This window comes from Myripristis murdjan, chromosome 4, assembly GCF_902150065.1.
Source record: "Myripristis murdjan chromosome 4, fMyrMur1.1, whole genome shotgun sequence".
NCBI lineage: Eukaryota > Metazoa > Chordata > Actinopteri > Holocentriformes > Holocentridae > Myripristis > Myripristis murdjan.
The window spans coordinates 6340896-6360089 of record NC_043983.1 but is presented as its reverse complement, the minus strand read 5'-3'; the positions used below and the strand labels follow the sequence as shown (position 1 = coordinate 6360089).

The window sequence follows — 19194 nt, the reverse complement described above, 5'->3', positions numbered from 1 at the left end:
TGTCTTTCATATCTTTGAAGGTGCTATCCCTGGAATTACAGTGCAAATAAAGATTTTGCACTAAGCTAGCAGGGTCACAGTCACTTTACTTGTCAAGTGCAGTGAAAGTACAGGTATTTGTCTTGATGCCGTTGGAGCAGGACATGGGCTGACACACTGAAGGATCTCGCACACAGCAAAACGGCGACGCAAGACGTACGACAGAGATGATACACATCACGCCACACAGAGTATCTTTCATCATCTGTCTCCCAAGAGCGGTCTCTCTGAGTTCAGCAGGGCACTGAACTTTTCTCTCAGCTGTACTCAGAATAGCCCAGTCAGTGCCACAGTTCAGCATTTCCTGAGTGTATACTGGATCCGTGCCTGCATAAACGTTTCCTTTCTCTCACCCCCGTGTCCAGCACTGTTAAAAGCCTGGGACAGAGAAAGAGAGAAGACACTTGAGGAAGGATGGAAGGATGGAAAGAATAGCGATAGGGACGGTAGGTAGAAAGAAGACTGAAAGCAAGAGAGGAGGAGGAGGGAGAGGTCGAGTTGAAAACATCGCCTCAAGTTGAAGTTGCTGACGCCAAGGGGGGAAAAGGAAAGTGGGGGAGGAGGGGGGGCTTTTGTCGATGCGACTCCCCATCCTTATACGGTCACATGCAGCCCTGGCACTGACACACAGAGCCCAGTCAGGGAAAACATGTTCATTTAGAGCTTACATAAACACAGCGGCCCAGAGCGCTGCGCCGCCTCCTCCCCGTCCTCCTCCCTCCAGCCGGGGCAGGGGAGGGGAAAGGAAAGGGAGAAGAACGCTGTGGAATTTGAAAGGGAGTGCATTGAGAAATTCCTGGGCTTTTAGAGCACCAAGTAACTTTCCACCTCCTGTAACGTCAGGGCTCAAAAAGGAAATGCAGCGCTCGCTGCTTGGCAGCCATTCTACCTGCTCGCTGTGGATTGGATGGGCGGGATGAGGTGGGAGAAGGGGCATTTAGGGAAGAGTGACGCAAACAATGTAATGACATGAGACGTGTGAACGGTTCGGGGGTTCCTAATTCCTTGGCATGCCGTCAACAATCTCCTTCATGGTAGCATAAAACACCCAGCTCTTCAAGTTCCACTTTGCTTACTGTAAATGAGCACTGATGTTACCACACACAAGTGGTTTTATACCCTAAAACTGTGATGTTTGTCTTCCTGTTCCTCCTGTGTGTGTTCTGTATTGCACAGTTAAGCACATTGTGACCAGCCTGTTCTGTTAAAAGCACTTAATGGATAAATGTGACCTGTGCTGTTGACCTAGGCGACACCTACGACGTCTGCGCCATCTGCTTGGATGAGTATGAAGAAGGAGACAAACTGCGAGTGCTGCCATGCTCTCATGGTGAGTCTACCACTTCGCACGGTGCCGACGGCTCGTAAATCAGCTGTCCTGAAATCAGCTGCTGTCTGCTGCATAACTTTCACAAGATCTTACAGTCAAAAAAAAAAATGAGGAAGCATGTGATGTAGGTCTACACTGGCAGGGTGTAAAAGGCTTGATCACACATGCATTTATGGATAAACAAGTAGATCAGAGGTTCTGTGTGGAACCACAGAGGGTTCTCCTATGGCATCACTCTGAAGAACCACTCTAGGTTTCACTTGACACTTTTATTTTTCTGTGTACCACCCAAATCACTGGAGATTCTTAGATTCATCTGGGATCCTAGATGGAAAGCAGTTCCTGATTAGAGGGCGCGAGTACAAACTGGCCCCAGTTCTTTCATACCAAGTTGTTTAGGTTTTGCAGCATTTCTAAGTAAGCAGTTCACTGCCTTACTGAGACACTCTGTTATTGTTGTTTTTCATGTCACCCATCTGTATTAGACTGTTTGGTTTATAGAATTTAAAGGGGCCGTTTCCTCAGTCAGATTTCACCTTTTCTACAAAGTTCTCCATGTAGCAGAAAACAAATAACCAGTAGATAAACCTATTTATGTACCTTTGCTCTGAAAGTTACAACCACAGCTTGGGTTGTCATCATGTGCACTGAGAGGAGCAGTAACCTTTTCCTTTCTTTGACTCTGTCTTTCTTGTATTCAGCCTACCACAGTAAGTGTGTGGACCCCTGGCTGACCAAAACTAAGAAGACATGTCCGGTGTGCAAGCAGAAGGTGGTTCCATCGCAGGGTGACTCAGACTCCGATTCGGAGGAGGGAGAGAGTGGCCCGGAGGAGAACGAAGAGGTGTCTGAAAGCACCCCGCTCCTGCGCTCTCTGGCCTCCACCAGCGCCCACTCCTTCGGCACCATGTCGGGAGCATCACGCTCCGAGCAAGAGCAGGAGTCCTCCGAGTACGAGGACGACGAGCTGGACAGCAGCGACAGCGAGGAAGAGGTGACGGTGGAGACGGTGGTGGTCCAGCTGCAGCAGCCCTGCTCCGAAGGCCAAGACCGGGACCACGACCACAACCTGCCCTGCGCTTGACTTGAGCAACGTGACGGCTGGACTGCCTGCTCTCTGGGCTCCACCTCCCCAACCTCATCCACCAAGGCTCACAGCATCAGAGACTCACGCTGGGGGCTCCAATAAAACACATCTAATTGTTCAAGTCTGTCTGTCACTGCTTCACATATATTTTAATGTATCCTCCCCAAAAGTGGAAAGAGTGTTGACAGTGCGATGTACAGTAGACTGTTATACTGTACTGGTTAGTCACTCTAAGGCTGATGTACAGTGTCCTCCAGACACTGTAGGAGAGCTCCCAAGTTTCTGCACACAAGGTAGTGCTTGACTCAAGCCTGAGGGAAAGCATTTGTGTATATAAAATGTATAGATCACCACAAGTTACATCAATACCTTTGATTATCTTGTAGCCTACATGTGTCTCACGTCCGGGAGGTTTCATTATTGTATATACATGATCATGCTGCATAGACAGATCTCAATAAAAGCGCTATGCAGCATATTTTTTTGTAAAATCAAACTGAAATTTTCCATGAGTTAGAAGCATTTAAAAGTACCAGACTATGGTTTTGCCAATTTATTTCTAGGCTGATATCTTAGAGCCTAGAGGCGTGTTTTGTGCCACGACTGACCTGTTACATTGATCCACACTGAAAGAAGCAAAAGCCAAAGGCTGTGTTCTGTGGTTCTGCTGGTTGAAAGGGATGAGACGCTTCTTTTCAGTAGTAACTGTGTCCACTGTGCTGCGACACACTTCCAACAAACTTCATTTGGCTGCTCCAGACCTTTCATCTTGACATGAGCCGTTATTGGTTGACAGGCCTTGCGATATGCATTTGGCTGACTGGATCTCATTTTAATACGGTTAAGTAGTAAATACTTTACATGTGATTTCTTTTTCTAACATAGCTTGAACTGTTTTTTGTTGACAAATCCCGTTGCCTTTCTTTTGCAGTTGATGTATTTTGTCTTGTAAATGTTTTATGCTCACCTATGTCTGTACTCAGTATAATTTCACTTCAATAAAAGGAAACAACACAAGTTTATCTTCTGGTTTTGTCCTTGCAAGAGGACACTCTTCATTTTCAGTGCTGTGCTCAGTTTTATGACACTAAAAACGTGCAACATAGTGGAGTGAGTCGTTAATCCAGTATATCAGTTTACAGAGCACACCTGAACTTACCTTTGTGCAGACTAGCCTGTATTTCCTGATGACATAATGGACATTACATCATTTCTACCTTGACATTTGTGCTCAGTCTCAGCAAGTCCAAATAGAGGCAACATTTAGTTGGTCTTGTAGAGGTGCTGGTCCAATAACAGGATAATCTGATACAAACCGCATTTCAGAGCGGCCCATTAGCATGTGGAAAATATGGCACCTATATACACCTACATACTTCTCAAATGTATCAAACACTGCAGTGTCCTACTACAATGGGTTTTGATGCAAATTTTAACTTAAACTAGTGGCTGCTCCACTCCTGATCTGTCACTTCAAAATGGGACGGAACCTCACACTAAAGATCATAAAAAAAATGACCTGGTTTGTGATATCTAGTTTATCTCAAAGTGCCTCACAGAACTAGATTCATGTTCTCTTGACTTGTCCACTGATAACTCCTGCATATAAACGATTGCAAATGTCCATTTCTGTGACTGTTACTTGAACACGTCACAATATGGAAAATTGAACGACCAAGGTAGTTTTTTGCATCCAGATTCTGAGTTTGGCATGGCCTCGACAACAGTATCCAGGAAAATGTTTCCCCCAGCTTTGCTGCCCCTGCCAACATCCTCAATTGAAATGAACTCACACTACATATTTTTAAACATCAACAAAGGTAATATAGGTGAGCAGTTACAGTCTACTTCCATGGCTCTGAACAGGTCCTACCTGTGCAGTGAAAACCAAGCTGGAATTGCATGAGCAGTGAAACAGGAACAAAAACTCTGGAAATGACTAAACCTCGAGTCCTGATGTAAATATGTCTGGTGCAGAGCTGCTTGGTATTTTCTAGCATGTCATTTTTATTGATATGTAATCTAAACCCAAGTCATGACCTTTTGGCCTTTAAAACCAACTGTTTGCTATTGTATGACAGTGTTTGGTGAGCACTGAACCTGGATGAGGGGAGGGGAAAAAAATCAGTAGGACACACACACACTATCTGGTTGGAATAAATTTATTTGATCTGTCTGTAAACAAGGTGATAAATCAATTTATGGCATTTCTTGGTTTTATGCATATGAAATCAGATGCGTTAAAGAGACTGTATCCCAGATGTAAGAAAAAACTGGTGGGGTAAAGAAATGAAAAGAAATCAGCAAACAGGATTTTTATGAACACATCCCACAAGGCCTGAACAGTGGAGCTGATGCTAAGAACTAAGAAAAAAAAAGTGCCAATGAAATTACTTTAGTGGACAGCGGGTAAATCCATCTGACAACAGCAACAGATCTCTCTACATTATGGCACAGGATACACAGGTTCTGTAGTTAAAGTTTCAACAAAACAACCAAAAGTGTCCTTATTCCAACCAATCCCATCTCCCGTTAAATTGAGTGTCATTTCTACTTGTTCTTTTTGAAAGTCTTGGACATTACAGTTAGTACCGAGCATGGACAGACCGTTTGATACCACAACTCAGTTGATGACTAGAGAGTACAAGGCAATTTATTCCACAGTTTTGTATTTGTCACACAGCATGAGTTTGTACAAATGCAGTAATTCATTTCATTTTTCCTTTGCAATAAAAGAAAATAACTGAGACTTCAAATTTCCTTCATAGACAACCCTCGCCCCTCCCCCTTCCCCTTAGTGTTGTTTCAGTTGTAGTTTTCTGGTTAGTGTGTAGCCTTCAGCACAACAAACAAGTTAGCAGTCATCCTTCATAATGATTTAGAGCAATTGTATAAACACCCGAGCTGTGTCTAAAATTGGTCCTATGAAAAAAAAAATTCAAACTGGACACACTCCAGATGGTTATATGCTGGGATATCTACTGTCCAAAAATGGCAGCCTTTCAAAGAAAAAAAAAAGAAAAGAAACCAAAAAAATAAAAATATATTACAGGAGCTGGCAAACAATAGTGTTAGGTGCCTGAGCCGTTGTTACGATGGAATGTCCATGGGTTTCATGTAGCCGGGGAGGTCGTGGTGAGGGCGTGCTGGGAGGAGAGGCTGCCTGCATCTGGGCGACGCCGGCTCTTGTCATCAATAACCGAGCTGATCCGAGCACACACACCCCACCCCACTGAATTTATTCACTATAGAAAACTGAGTGTGAAGGGAGAGAGGGGAGTTAGAAGAGGACATAGTGGGACTTTAGTGGTTGATTAATGACGAGACAGTCTCCTGTGCACTTATGGAGTGTGAGCAAACAGGATGGGAAGCAGGGAGGGGGGAGGAACTGACAATTTTGGCAGGAGTAAATGGGGCAGGGGGTTGGTAGGGGTGCAGTAGGCTCTAAGATAGGCATGCAGTCTCCCCTCCCAGTCATGATGAAAAAGGAAGACATGATGAGCTTGGTTACCGCTCAAGTGCTCCAAAGGCATTGGCTGCTCGGGGTTGAGGTGAGGGGTGAGGGGTGGGGCTGAACTACCGGGCACCGTCACAGAAACAAACAAACAAAAAATAATAAATCTACTTCAGATTGTTTAAGAATTCTTCCACTTTGAAATGTTAGCATTTTTCGCTGAGCGTTTGGCCAGAATGTTGCTGGTCTCCGTTAAAGTACAGATTTGACATGATGTCCTGTTACAACAACATGCTCATCTTAGCTATGGTGCAAAGACAGTGCTAGAATTTGGGGAGGGGGGTAAGAGAACACAGCGTGAATACGTCAAAATTACTAGGAACCAAAAAGGGGAGGAGGGATGGCGGGGAAAGGGAAAGGGAAGAGGACACAAAAAGGGGGAACAAAAAGAATGGGGAGGGGGGTGGGGGGCAGAAAAAGAAAAAATATACAATAAACAAAAACATAAGCAACTACCAACTAGAGGTGGAAGTAGTGTGAAACGCAACAGGGTGGTAAGGGTGAGCTGCTAGGTGGCTGGGCTGCTTTAGTATCCAGACTTCCTCAGGTACTCAGCCATTTGAAACGCTTTCTTGTTGAGCTGCCCTCCATGGACACCTTCCTTCCCCATGACTAAAACCAATGCTGGAGTACACAAAGGAAAAAACAAAACAAAACAAATGAACAGACATGGTGGTGGCGGGCTGGAAAAAAACAAAGAACTTTCCCCGCCGCTAAACGTGGGGCTACATTGCTGACGACAGGGCCTATTGGGAAACCCGCTCCATCTGATAGTAACGCTCCCTGGACTTTGCTCAATGGGACTGCTCGAAAAGAGAGTAAAGGGAAAGGGTGGGGGGGGTCTTGACAGCAATTGTGTTTTTTGTTTTTATGAGTTTTGTATTTTTTTGTGTTTTTATTTTTAGTTTGTTTTTTTCTCTCCCTCAACTACACCACATAGGTTAAGTGAAGACTAAACTAGAACCCTGAATCCCTCAAGTATTTTGCCATCGAGTATGCCTTCTTATTCAATCCGCCTCCATGGACCCCTTCTTTGCCCATTACAAAGACCAAGACTGAAAGAAAAGAGACAGAAAAGGGACATTTAGAAAAGGGTGTGAAGTTAGGAGAATACAGGTGAAAAGGAAAAGCACATTGAGCCACAACCAGCAAGTGCGGACAGGACAGGTACGAGGGAGAAGGACACGAGACAAAGCAGAGCTCTGGCCTACAGGCTACATGAGGCATCAGCACTCACTCTCTCATCTTTGCTGCTGGCCCTCAACACCAAGACATCTCACTTCACATCAGGTCATTCAGAGAGACTCGCTGAGTGCAACGGCAGAACAAGCAAAAAGCATACAAAGATCAGACTGGCCATGTTTGTGATAGGGCTGTCACTTTTTGTTTAAAATTTGAAGATTTGCTTGGACTTGACAAAGCATTAAATATTCAAACTCAAAATGAGAGCACAGGATTTAAGTGTAGCGGACCAACGGCCATTTCAAGAGGTGCGCCTTCAATGCCCGCAGGTGTCAGTCTTAATGCCAATGTGTTCAATTTGTAAACATCTAAGTAGGCAATACAATACTCACAGAATATTTTACCTACAAGTATCGTATCATGATACAGGCAATTCTGCAATATACTGTAAGATAATCAGCTATGATACACCATGATATATGTAACTAAAGAAGGCAAAAAGCAGCCTTGAGAAAGCAAAATAATTTTTCCATAAGCTGGAATCAATCATGTTTGTCAGTGTTACAATATGCACAGCAATTGCAACATGAACGTGACAGAACAGTTCCAGTTACAACACCTGAAGGCAGGAACAAATATGCCTTGTATGAACTCAAACGTACGAATGAAGTTAAAATCTCAAATATCAATACTTGGCACAAGTGTATCAATACTGTCTCACAAGGGGAATATTGTGATATACTGCATGATCAGTTTACTGTTCCACCCTCGACTTGCTAAACAAGCCACACAGAGCAGCTAATTACATCACCAAAGCACACAGTACCCATACCATGTGTGGAAGCATTTTGGACTCTATGGATGACAAAATTAAGGCTGACTTTGGAAAAAACAAGTCCTTTCAACTATTGTGGTAACAAACCTGAATCACCACCTGTTAGTCATCCAATCGAATAGCTATTAGCCTGACTCCCTCACCTGAGTGCCTGTTTTCCCCCCACTCAGCCACAGGATGGGGACAGACAGAGCGTGTCTTAGGGGGGTTGAAAAAGTGACAGCTCTAGTTTGTGATGAGGATTTCACCAAACTGTTGAGGTAGTGTGTCTGCCTCAGATCTGCAGTTTGTCTGCTCTGGTGCTGAGGCCTTGTTACTGGCATGCTGACACCAGTTCAATGTCTCATTTACCAAATTCCACTAAGGGTAAATGCAAAGAGTGCCACTTCTTTAACTAATTAAGCAAGAGGCTGCCATCCTAACTAACATGTCAAGACCAGGCTGCTCTGAACTAAGTTGAAGCCATACCAACTCCCTGATTTCATGCTGGACACTAATTGGGGCCAAATACAATCAAAATAAAGATTTTTACCACAGCCAGACCTAATTGGGCTGAGACCACTGTTTTAGAAGATCAGGTTTAGTTAATTAAAATTGCCCCAAACTCTCAGTGGGTCTCAGAGCAGCCCAATTATTACGTGTTTGGCTGAAAATACAACTTGGTGCTTTAAGTGGCTGAAGCAACTCATGTAGGGAGTCCACTGTGACAGTGCATTCATCCCTTCAGTATACACAGTATCTACACTCAATAGAAGGTGAACTTTAGTTTACTGGCCACAGTGGCTGGGAAATCATAAAATCATTCAGTCACATTCTTTACTAGTCGGATTTTTAGAACAGAATCCTTTCAAACCAGGATTACATTGGTAAATAATGTAAAAGCTACAGAAGTATTAACCAGAGTATGTCTGGTGTTTCTCATCATGTCTTCAACTACCACAATAACCAAACTCCACTGCAAGTGTTTAGTCTTTTGCTCATTCATGTGTAAACAATCAGTGTTTCCTCTGTATTCAATTAGCAGAGCACAGCACTGCGAGAGAAAATGTGAGAATAAAACTTTTGTTTTATTATCTAAAACGTAAGTGTAGTACAGGTGGCTTAGAAGTAATAACTGTGATTAAAGACATCTTGAGTGATAGAACCTCAATTTGAAACAACCTAGACCCAAACAATGACGGATATTGCACACAAAATAGAATTATCACTAAAAGCACCACAGCTGCACAAAAATTACAGAGGAAACCCTGAAAATGCAGCGTGCCAGCAGCAAAGGACAGGAAAGTGAATGCTTCTACTCACTACTAACCATCACTAATGCAGTCCACATGCAGATACAGCAGCATGCTTATTTTACCTCTCCTCAATACATGTAAAAAATCTTCATGTGCCACGATATGAATATCAATACCCATCTTTGCAGGAACAGAGTCCCAGTATGTGAGCAAGGGGACAGTTTCATACTTTGAAGAGTTTGGTGACAGGGAAGGAAGGTGTGTTAACCAGGAAGGAGGAAGATGCATGCAGTTCAGCAAGTATTAAGGAAATTTAGGCCAGAAGAGTGAGCCCAGGATGTGGAGAGTGCAACCCATCTGTGACAGTCTCACCTGTACGCATCAGTAGCGTCTGGGAAAGTGGAGGATGGCAGCATGTCGGGGCCCATATAGGCAACATGAAAGCTGGCAAAACTCTCAGGCAAGTCCCTCCGAGGGACTTTTGATGTCTGTTGGCCATTTTGCTATAGCACTTTTGTATGGATAATTTGGCACTTCATTTAATCTCTTAGTTATCACTGCTAATGTCAGTGTCGTCAAGTCTTGAGAAAGAGAGGAACCATTCCAATTGTGTCATATTATCCTAGTATTAACAGCTGTCTTGCATGGTTAATCAAAACTGCAAGGGTTCATCGTGAAAATATGCCACCATAACCACATTCATAACATTAAATCCCACTGGGCAGCAGATTTGTTCACTTAGGATGAGGATATGTGCATTTGCAAGATTTGTGGTTCAGTATGGATGCTAACCTAACAAAATGTACAGCATCCAAATTAAAAAGGAAAGTAACACACAGCTACAGCTGAGCAAAACAATTACTGGTAAAGCAGAGATTAAGGAAACATGACAAGGAATTTTCCTTTACCCAGACCCACTGAACTGATCTGAACTTGCCCTGCAGCTAAACCAACCACACTGAGGAGCATTCGTGTTTATTAATTATGTTTAACTGTGCACTTGTTCCCCTTCATAATACATTAATATTCAATAACATTATCCTAAGATTCACCTACACATCTGCAAAGTCTCATATATTGAGGAAAGGTCCATTCCATCTACTCACACATGCACAGACTACATACAACTTGAAATAGCTAATCTAATGCACTACATTAAAAGTAGGCTATGGTGTCACTGTAGCACTACTAAAACTCTAGCAGTTAACAATAATGTTGAACGTGGTGCTCACCTTTACCGGCTCTGCCTACAGAAACATTGTATGTTGGCTCTCCTCCTTGACTCTTTGTCCGGATGTCCATTGTCCAGTCACCGTCAACTTGGAGGCTGTCTCTGATGACGGAGCACTTCTTATTGCCTAAGGTCAGCCCGGTGGTGAAGAATCCCTCCCGGTCCTTTCCTATTAACACGTCGATTTCTTCACTCTAGGAGGCAGCACATTGAGAAGTCAGGCACATATGTATGTCTCCTGGTAAGGTCTTACCTTGAAGTAAATTGCATGACTGTCAGGGCAGGGGGATCCCTCTGTGTTCATGGGCATTCTTCTATTATTTATGCCCTAAACAAGGTGTTTTTAATTGTTCTCATTGAGGCTACAAAATGGGGGAATTTAATTTTAATTTTTTTTTTTTTTTTTAATTTTACTGTTTCATAATGTGCCTATTGTGAGGCACTTTAAGAGATGTAAAACACAGCTATGCACAAAACCTCTGCTTCTATTCATTTACTCATTTCTTTTCCAGACATTTAATACAGTAGTCTAGGGTCACAAGAAAATCTTTAGCCTGCTCTGGCTCTGATCCTTGAGTTGTTTTTTACCTGACACATTCATTTTGAATATCTTATATTTTAAGCATGAACTAGAGTTGCCAACATTAAGCTGCTCTACACAAGCATACCAGCTTACACCAGCAATATGTTCAAGGTAGTTTTCATACACAGATTTGATAAAGGTTATGTCAGCCTGATCAAACATTATCAGGCATGTAATCAGAAACATGAAACAGCAGAAGGAAATATAGGAAGGGTAATCTGCAGAACAGACAAATTTGAATTATCTGCAAAAAGTTTAATCCTTGAAAAATGTAGAAATCTCATTCATTAAATATGCAGTAATTCTCACACATGAAAACTACACAAAGTAGATGGGGCAGTTTCACTTAAACTCTGACTATGTAGGATATTTTATAGTCAAGTGAAGCCTGTGACTGATTCTGTGACTGGCCAAGATGATGAGCAGAAGGATGATTACAGTTAGGAAAAACAGAAGTGTACTTTAACTGAGCCATCTTGGGCAAAATAAGCTCGAACCAGACAAAAGAAGTGCATTGTCTTTTTAAAAAGACAGGGCTGACTCCACAATACCATTACAAACACAGGGCCTGAACCCCTTCAGAGGCCTACTTCAGCTGACAATAGCATCTTATGCTGACACAATGTTTTACATTGGCACTGCTGTCAAGCTGCCTCACACCTCTGGCCAATGCAAACTTTTGCACAAGTGCTGCAGCTTCACCAAACTGAGGATAAAAATCACGTCTTTCCCACTACTTAATGTCGACATTAAATGGGTTTATTCTGTGTGCCAGTGTGCAGGGTGGAGAACAAAAGGCGTCGCCCCTGAACTACAGAACTGCACAGTCATACACCAAACCCTTCCGGATAAGAAGAAAAAAAGGAAAATCAAAGGATTTCTGCTAGCTCACATAACATTAGCATGGCTGTGTTAGCTGGATGTCGGGTTCCAGGATATGAAGTGCTCTAGCTGAGACTCAGACTAGCCGCATGTGCAGTTTGACACAAGTCTCTGGTACTGCATACCGTGCACAGCTGATTTGGTTTGATAATCTAATCACGGCAGGTTTGGGAAAGCCACGGCTGATTAACGATGTTAGCTAGCTGGCTAGCCCCCTTGTCGGAGCATCAAACCGGACTTCGTGGAAATATAATCCCCTAATGAGTGGAAAACCTGGACTTAATATGAGCATTTCACACGAGCGAGAGAAACACACATGGTCATTTATTCGCGTTTTAAGCTGTAGGTTACAGGATAACCGTACACCAGATTCCCAGACTAAGTGGACTGGACACTCCCTGCTCTAAACAGCATGTGGTTACACAGTTATTAGCTTCCAGCTTAAAAAAGTCATTTTCAGACTAACTGTAAGCTTATGTGTACACCATACTGTATCGGCATATTTGCTTTCAGCAACACACAATTGATTTACTGGCTCGTAGTTTATTTACACGGTTGTTAACAGACAAAATGGAGGCTCCGCGAAGCACCGGGAAAAGCTGCTAGATAAAAGGAAATAATGGGCACGTCTCAAACCAACATATTGTGGATTGCACACTAAGGTTTCATGAGAAGAGAAGAAATGTTAAAAGTCGCGCCGCCTCGACAAACGCCTTCGCGTCCAGACATCTTGATTAGCTTCAGTAAATATAATGAATAAGAAATGGGAGTGGGTGCGCCATCTTGGAAAATAAGGGGCGGTAGCGGTGGTTTGATCCACAGAGGTTAACTGCGAAAAACACGTAAGTAAAACAGCACGACGGCGTGTGGAGAAAGCGTCCCGAAACCGTTGTCCGTGCGTAGCTACCGTTAGCTAGTGATTTTCGAATCTGGGCGACCGGCCTGATTTGAGCTAGCTAGTTAGCTTACGACCGTTAACATGACTGGGCTCAGCGCCCCTTGAAGCACCCGCACCACTGTCTAGCGCTGACTAACTTTACCTTCATACTATTTTCAGTTTTAATGTAGTTATCCAGTTAGAGGAAATTTATAACTGACTATGTCTATTAATGAAGAACGTTAATTGAGCTAGGCTCTGATTTAGCGAACTGCGGTAACATTAACTGAGTGGCATGACAAGCCAACGCCGCTAGGTAACGTTAGCTTGCTAGCGGTGCTAATTTAGCGGAAAAGCTAACTAATGTTAGCTTCATGTGCTAAAGAGTCTTAACTACACATTAAAGAAATATAATGTGTTAATACCACGACTACGAATGCATTTCTGTTAGAGAAAAAACACCCGCATTGGGTGAAGATGCCGAAAATAACAGTACATAAGTGTCGGTGCATCTTATGTGATCACCGGATGCCATGTGTACCACATTGCTCGCCTTATCCATTCCGTCTGAGGCTGTCCATTCAACCCAGGCCCCAGCCATACTGGCCAGCGGACCGGCATGCCAAATGTTAATGTTCCTCTCAAGCAACTTACATTTCGAAAGCATACTAACCGTTATGTTGGCAAAGGTACCGCCGGGATGCGATGCCCACACGTATTTGGCGTCCGTGTAGCCAACAATGGCCGAGTCCTGGCAGCTGCCATCAGCCATCAGGTTGTCCACGTAGCCTTGCCAGGACATGGTTGTGAATTAGTTCGAAGATGAAGTTATGTTGGTCAAATTAGATCACAGACGTCTCTCGAGCGACGGAGAATAGTGAGCAAGCTGTATTGTATGTTGTTAAGTGGCCCCCTGCAAGTTCCCCCTGCTCCGTTTTGTCCCCGCTTTCTTCTGGGTCTGGCCAGCAAAGAGAAGCCACTGCAATCGGGCAGCTCTTGGGTGTAGTCCTCATGAAATCACTCCGCCGAGTCGTTGTTCGGCTCTAGTCTTCCTAGTGAAACGCACTATATGGCGGATGAATAAATCATGGTAGATCGAGATGAGCGATAGACAGTCCGTGTTTGTTCAAACTCGCTTTTATATCTTTTATAACGAGCAAATTATTTGTAGGTAACGTCATTTGAACCCTCTTTACCCCCTTCAGTTTTACAGATTCCAGTTTATTCACTGACATAAATCTCTATGATGTAAATGAATAATATTTTATCAAAGTATCAAACTCAACTTATTTTGAGGGCAAGGTGTTTAAAACACACCTTACACTATGATAAACTATAATTACATGTTTATATCAGTCGTATGCTATGTGATGGTAATATTAGGTCACTCAGTTTACCACTATAGTGTTGAGTGTAACTATCATGTACCAATTTAGATTTTGTTTAATTAATAGTGATTTGACTTTGAATGACATTCTCTGTGAAGCAGGTAGGGGTTTGGTTGGAATAATTAAGTCACACTGCCATTTCCGCTACATGTGCTTTCTCCTTCAAAGTAATTAATTGTTTTTTGGATCTGAAGTTGTGCACATGCTCCTTTTAATTTTAAAAGAAGCAGGGGTTTATTTCTGGGTGCAAATGATATAGAAACTTGGCTCCCTCCCTTTTATTAAGATTGATGCCATGCTACACCTCACCTGACCTGAGCATCATCAGCTGCACACATTCATTAAATGCACAACCACCAATGATAACTTCATATTGTTTGTAAATCTTTATTCTTCTTATTTGAGACAATCTCAAATAAGTAGCTCTTCCCAAAAAGTGTTTCATTCAGACAATTTCCATATCAGCTTATTCATATCGGAATACAGACAGGGAAACGCCCTGATCAACTTGATAATACCAAGGAAATATTATATAACTGACACAGATAACACAGATAGACAATCTTTCGCCCTCCTGTTCACACCTATGTGCAGTTTAGAGTCCTGAGTCCACCTGAGTTTGCATCACTGTAGGAGAAAACCTCCTGTGACTTTAAGCCAGCCCACGGAATGAGACAGACATGGCACCAGCAGCCGCTGTCCTCACATGAATAACAATACACACTTGAGAAATGTGTGAGACTTCCCTCACCAGCCATCCTCAAGACTGTGCAGGCAGCCTCTCTTACTCAGTCCAGACAGGTCAGAGCATCTTGAGGAGAAGTAAGAGGAAGAGCCTCAGAACTGGAGAGAGGCTCTATTTTCCACATACACTCACTTTACCAGCTGTTTTATTTGCAGAAGAAACTTAAGCCACCTTTTTAGTCTAGAGTCTAATTGATTTTTTTTTTTTTTTTTTAGGGACTCTCCAGTAGACAAATACTTACTGACGGACATTTCGTTGCATGTTTAGGACCTGTGACCTGTTGGCTATGGGAGAGCACTGTACCAACATGACACCGTTCTGCCCCTTGTGTGTGTGCTTTAAAAACCATCAGTAAAGTTACCACATGACTTTTTTTTGCCCATTCTGCCACTCTCCTCCAGTCATCAGTGTGTGAAAATTGCAAAATTAGCCCAAGACAAAGACAGACTGCAGTATTTGGCACCGTTGGGTCCTGTGAGCTTTGTGCACTTTTCATGACCCAGCTTTGTAGATTATCTCACTCTGTGCTGGGAACCTCCACCTTGTGCATGATGTCAGCTCTAGTGTAACTTTAAAATGTTCATGACACTGACACTGAGAAGAAAAGCTGATATCACAGAACTTGAATTGAAGAAGAACCAACTCCCCTATGCAAATCAACATACCGGGATGGTCAGAGTGGCGGTGGGGTCGCCAACTCGCTGAGTCAAATGACCTCCGTTGTACCTCCATTCCACTCCATTCAAGTTCTGTGGCCGACATGTTTCATAGTTTATCTCATACTCAGGTGATATCTGTCCAGTCCTGCCTAACATCATTTTTTCATGAGAGCAGCATTCTCCCCATAGTGATGTTATCAAGAGGACACCAAGCCCTGTAAGTTTAAACCAGAGGTTAACTGCTTTTTCAGTGTCAACCTGACAGCTGTTGTTGAGTGAGGGAAGAGCATTACATGATCACTTTGACTGCCCACGCCAACCTGACTGTCAAGGAAACGATCAAGGTGATAAATAAATATGCCCAAAGCAGCTCGGTGTGGGACACATAGGAGCTCCAAGTGCTTTCATACATTAAGAATCAAATCAAAAGAATTACAGCTAAAAACCAAATTAACTAATGACTGTTGTTAAAAATCAATGTGGAATCAGTCATATTAAAATTATGAACAAGCAACAGTGAAATTGCTTTCCAACATTTCAACAGTCGTATACCTCTAACAATTTACAATGTGTTCACATATGAGAAAACAGTTGTATTTTGGATGCTGAAGGACTTTGCTTATGTTATGTAATACTTGAGGCCCTCGGTGGAAATTTTATCCTATTTATTTCCTTATTTATTTTCCATTACCTCTGTCTCTCTCTCTCTCTCTCTCTCTTTTTCACCCCATTATTGTCAGTTACTCTACTTGTGGTCCCTCATGATATACGTTATAAGTTAAGATAAACAATCTATTTTATTTTTACTTTATTATTTATCTTTTTCCCTTCTCCCTTTTGTTATTACTGAAATTTATTTATTTATGTTTTTGCTCATTTTTGTGTTTATGGTATTGCTCATAGTGTTATTATAAATAGAGGACAGCGCTCTTTTTGTGTGTTTATTACTGAAACTGAAAATTTCAATACATTTTAAGTCACTGAAAAAACTTAATTCATACTCCTGAGATATACATAACAGTTCCTTGTGTTTTGTTCTACATGCCCTGCGGATACTGACCTCTTAATCTGTCTTTTTAGAAGATGCCCGATATATGATAACTTTTTCTGTTTCTAGAAACTTCCTGTGAATTCTCTCTCTCTCTCTCTCTCTCTCTCTCTCTCTCTCTCCCTGCAGTTGAATAACCGCTGAAAAAGTTATTCATTGACCAGGCATGAGGAAACGAGCGGGACAGGAACATTGTCAAATCAGCTGGCCACACCCATATCCCATTCTCTGCCTGGACACCGCCGGTTTCCAAGGGCACCTCTGTTTTGAGCTCTGTCAAAATAGTACCACTCAGAGCCAAAACCACTCAGCCCGCATCTGAGTCAGAGATACACAAAAAATAGAGCTACATGTGTTTGTTTTAGAAGAGGCATGCATTTGATCAAAGTCATAGCATTCTGCATTAATCTGCCATGCCTTGGTTTTCTTTCAGGCCACAACAGCTTTCGGACAATTTCAGCCCCAAAACTAAAAAAAAAAAAAAAATGTCCATTTAAGTGTTTCTTTAAAGCAAAACTAAACTAAAAAGTAGGGTGAGTTTTATCATTACCTGGACCTTATATGAGTCCACATGGTGGTGAAATAGTTTCTTTGTGCTCCTCTCGGCTGCTAATCCAGAATACTGTATTTCTATTTTCCATTTACTTTCATAGCGCGGCAAAACAGCTCCAATACTGACACTTTTAGCACATAAACACACATGAACAAAGCTGATTATGCCAATATAAAAAACAAGAAGTTCCGGTACCCATTTTTTTCATGTTCTTATAATTATATGTGAAATATGGTTGTTTCTTCTAGGTGCAAGTCTACATTGCAGAAGTTTCCTGCAGTTGCTAACTGCCACATTTACTTTCCAATTCAAATGAGAAAATAACAAGAAAAAGACACTTAATTTCCTTAAAAAAAAAAAAAAAAAAAAAGAACACTGGGACTTATTTTTTTTATATTGGCATAATCTGCTTTTTGTGTTCATTTATTTTCCAAAAGTGTTATTTTGAGAGCTGTTATGGAAGTGAATGGAGAGCTAGAAATAAAACTGTATTAGCAGCCCAGGGGAGCACGGGGCAACTGATGAGTCACATGACGCCCAGAGGGCAATACAACCCAACACCCTACCAAAGTTCAGTGTTGCCTTGACTTGAATACATGGCTATTTATACATTGAGGGAGTTTTCTGACCTTTCATCCTTGTGAAAACCCCTTTGTATTATCTCAACATGACATAGGCATCCATGAGCTGTTTTTCCTTATTCCTCAGGTTTTCCTCATGCACTCCAGCTGACTAGCAGGTAAAAATAATTGCACAATGATCACAATCAGGTTGTTTCAAATTCACACACTTAGTCTCACTTCAAAGTTGTTTTGGTCATATACAGAGTGTCTTTAAATCAAAATCCAGATTACTTTTTCTTCCTGGGAGGACTACAGTTTCAGTGACTCCAACTATTATTCATTCCAAAGAATCCCAAATTCTCTACAGCTCGACATTAAGCATTTTTGAACATTTTGAACCCCAATGTTCTGATTCGCCATTTCAACCAGATATACAGAGTAGACACGCAAGCCATGATAAAAATGCTGTTTTCGACTTTACATTTTGCTCCTGCTGATGCACTAATCCTGTATCCTTGTTAGCCTTTTCTACTTGTGGCATACACTTGTCGAAGTCTGTCTAGCATGCCAGGTTTTCTCACCTGAAGTATTACATAGAGGGACAGTGTGGCAGCTGTGCCAGTCCATAATAATCAGCAGTCACTCTGCCAGGTTGTTTTCTACAGTGGAACAACAGAGGCCTTTGTGCCTCCATAGGGCTGTAAAACCCTCATCCTTATCTGGCACTCTCCCCTCTGATAGTACGAACAATGGGGTTAGTCAATTCTCATCAGCCCTTTGTTAACCGGACATTTTTACACTTAAACATGTAGGCGATGCTTTGGTCTCAACCAACTAATATTGAGTGCAACAGCTTTGATTCCTACAACAAGCAGTCACCAGGACAGAGGTCAAGGGTCAGAGCCACAGCAGCCTAATTTGGAGGTTATCCCTGATTGCAGGCTCAGGGTAAGTTTTCAGTTTCAGTTTCAGTTTTTTTCTTTTTTCTTTCTTTTTTTTTTTTTGTGGGCAACGAGACTCTTGCTTCTGCTTAGTCTTGCACAGCCTCAACATATATCAGGCTTTTCTCACCTCACTTGAATGGAATTATTTATTTATGACTCGACTTCACTCTTTGTCTCGTGGAGCTGCAGGAAAAAGTAGATCTATTTTTAACTCAATTGAACATATTTAATTGATGGCAACTAGCTATGTCAGAGCAAGGTGAGGGCCAAATCCATCATAAGCTGAAATTAAAGGTAGCAAGGAGGAGTTATATATATTCTGTATTTTTTTATTCATTTCTTTTTTAGCAGAGCTTGAGCAGTGTGGCCGTGGCTGTGGCTTTTACACAACAAGTCTTCACAGAATGACCATGAGTCAAAAGAAAGTGAGCTTGCCATGGATGTTTTTTTTTTTTTTTTTTTCCTGGATCAGCCCGGGTGCATTAAATATTAAGCAGCA

At 42.2% G+C, this 19194-nt stretch overlaps 2 protein-coding genes across 3 annotated transcripts in view; one reads left to right on the top strand and one right to left on the bottom strand.

The window, feature by feature from the left end:
* The window catches only part of rnf13 (ring finger protein 13), a 51061-nt gene extending 47583 nt beyond the window's left edge, over window positions 1-3478 (top strand). The window contains exons 9-10 of the mRNA XM_030049325.1: window positions 1289-1369; window positions 2071-3478. Of these exons, the coding sequence (XP_029905185.1) occupies window positions 1289-1369; window positions 2071-2453 (464 nt within the window). The 3' untranslated portion in view covers window positions 2454-3478. The remainder of the gene's footprint in view (window positions 1-1288; window positions 1370-2070) is intronic.
* Window positions 3479-4602: 1124 nt separating this feature from the next.
* Window positions 4603-13810, bottom strand: LOC115357670 (profilin-2-like). Of its 2 annotated transcripts, none has more exons than XM_030049277.1 (3): window positions 13469-13792; window positions 10455-10647; window positions 4603-6594 (listed from the first exon to the last, which is right to left on the bottom strand). In XM_030049277.1, exons 1-3 carry the CDS (start codon window positions 13595-13597, stop codon window positions 6497-6499), a joined length of 420 nt encoding a protein of 139 aa, XP_029905137.1. In that variant the 5' UTR covers window positions 13598-13792; the 3' UTR covers window positions 4603-6496. The 2 variants fall into 2 exon arrangements, with proteins under 2 accessions (XP_029905137.1, XP_029905138.1); XM_030049278.1 differs by lacking the exon at window positions 4603-6594 and adding an exon at window positions 6673-7025 and having other exon boundaries at window positions 13469-13810.
* Window positions 13811-19194: the final 5384 nt, after the last annotated feature.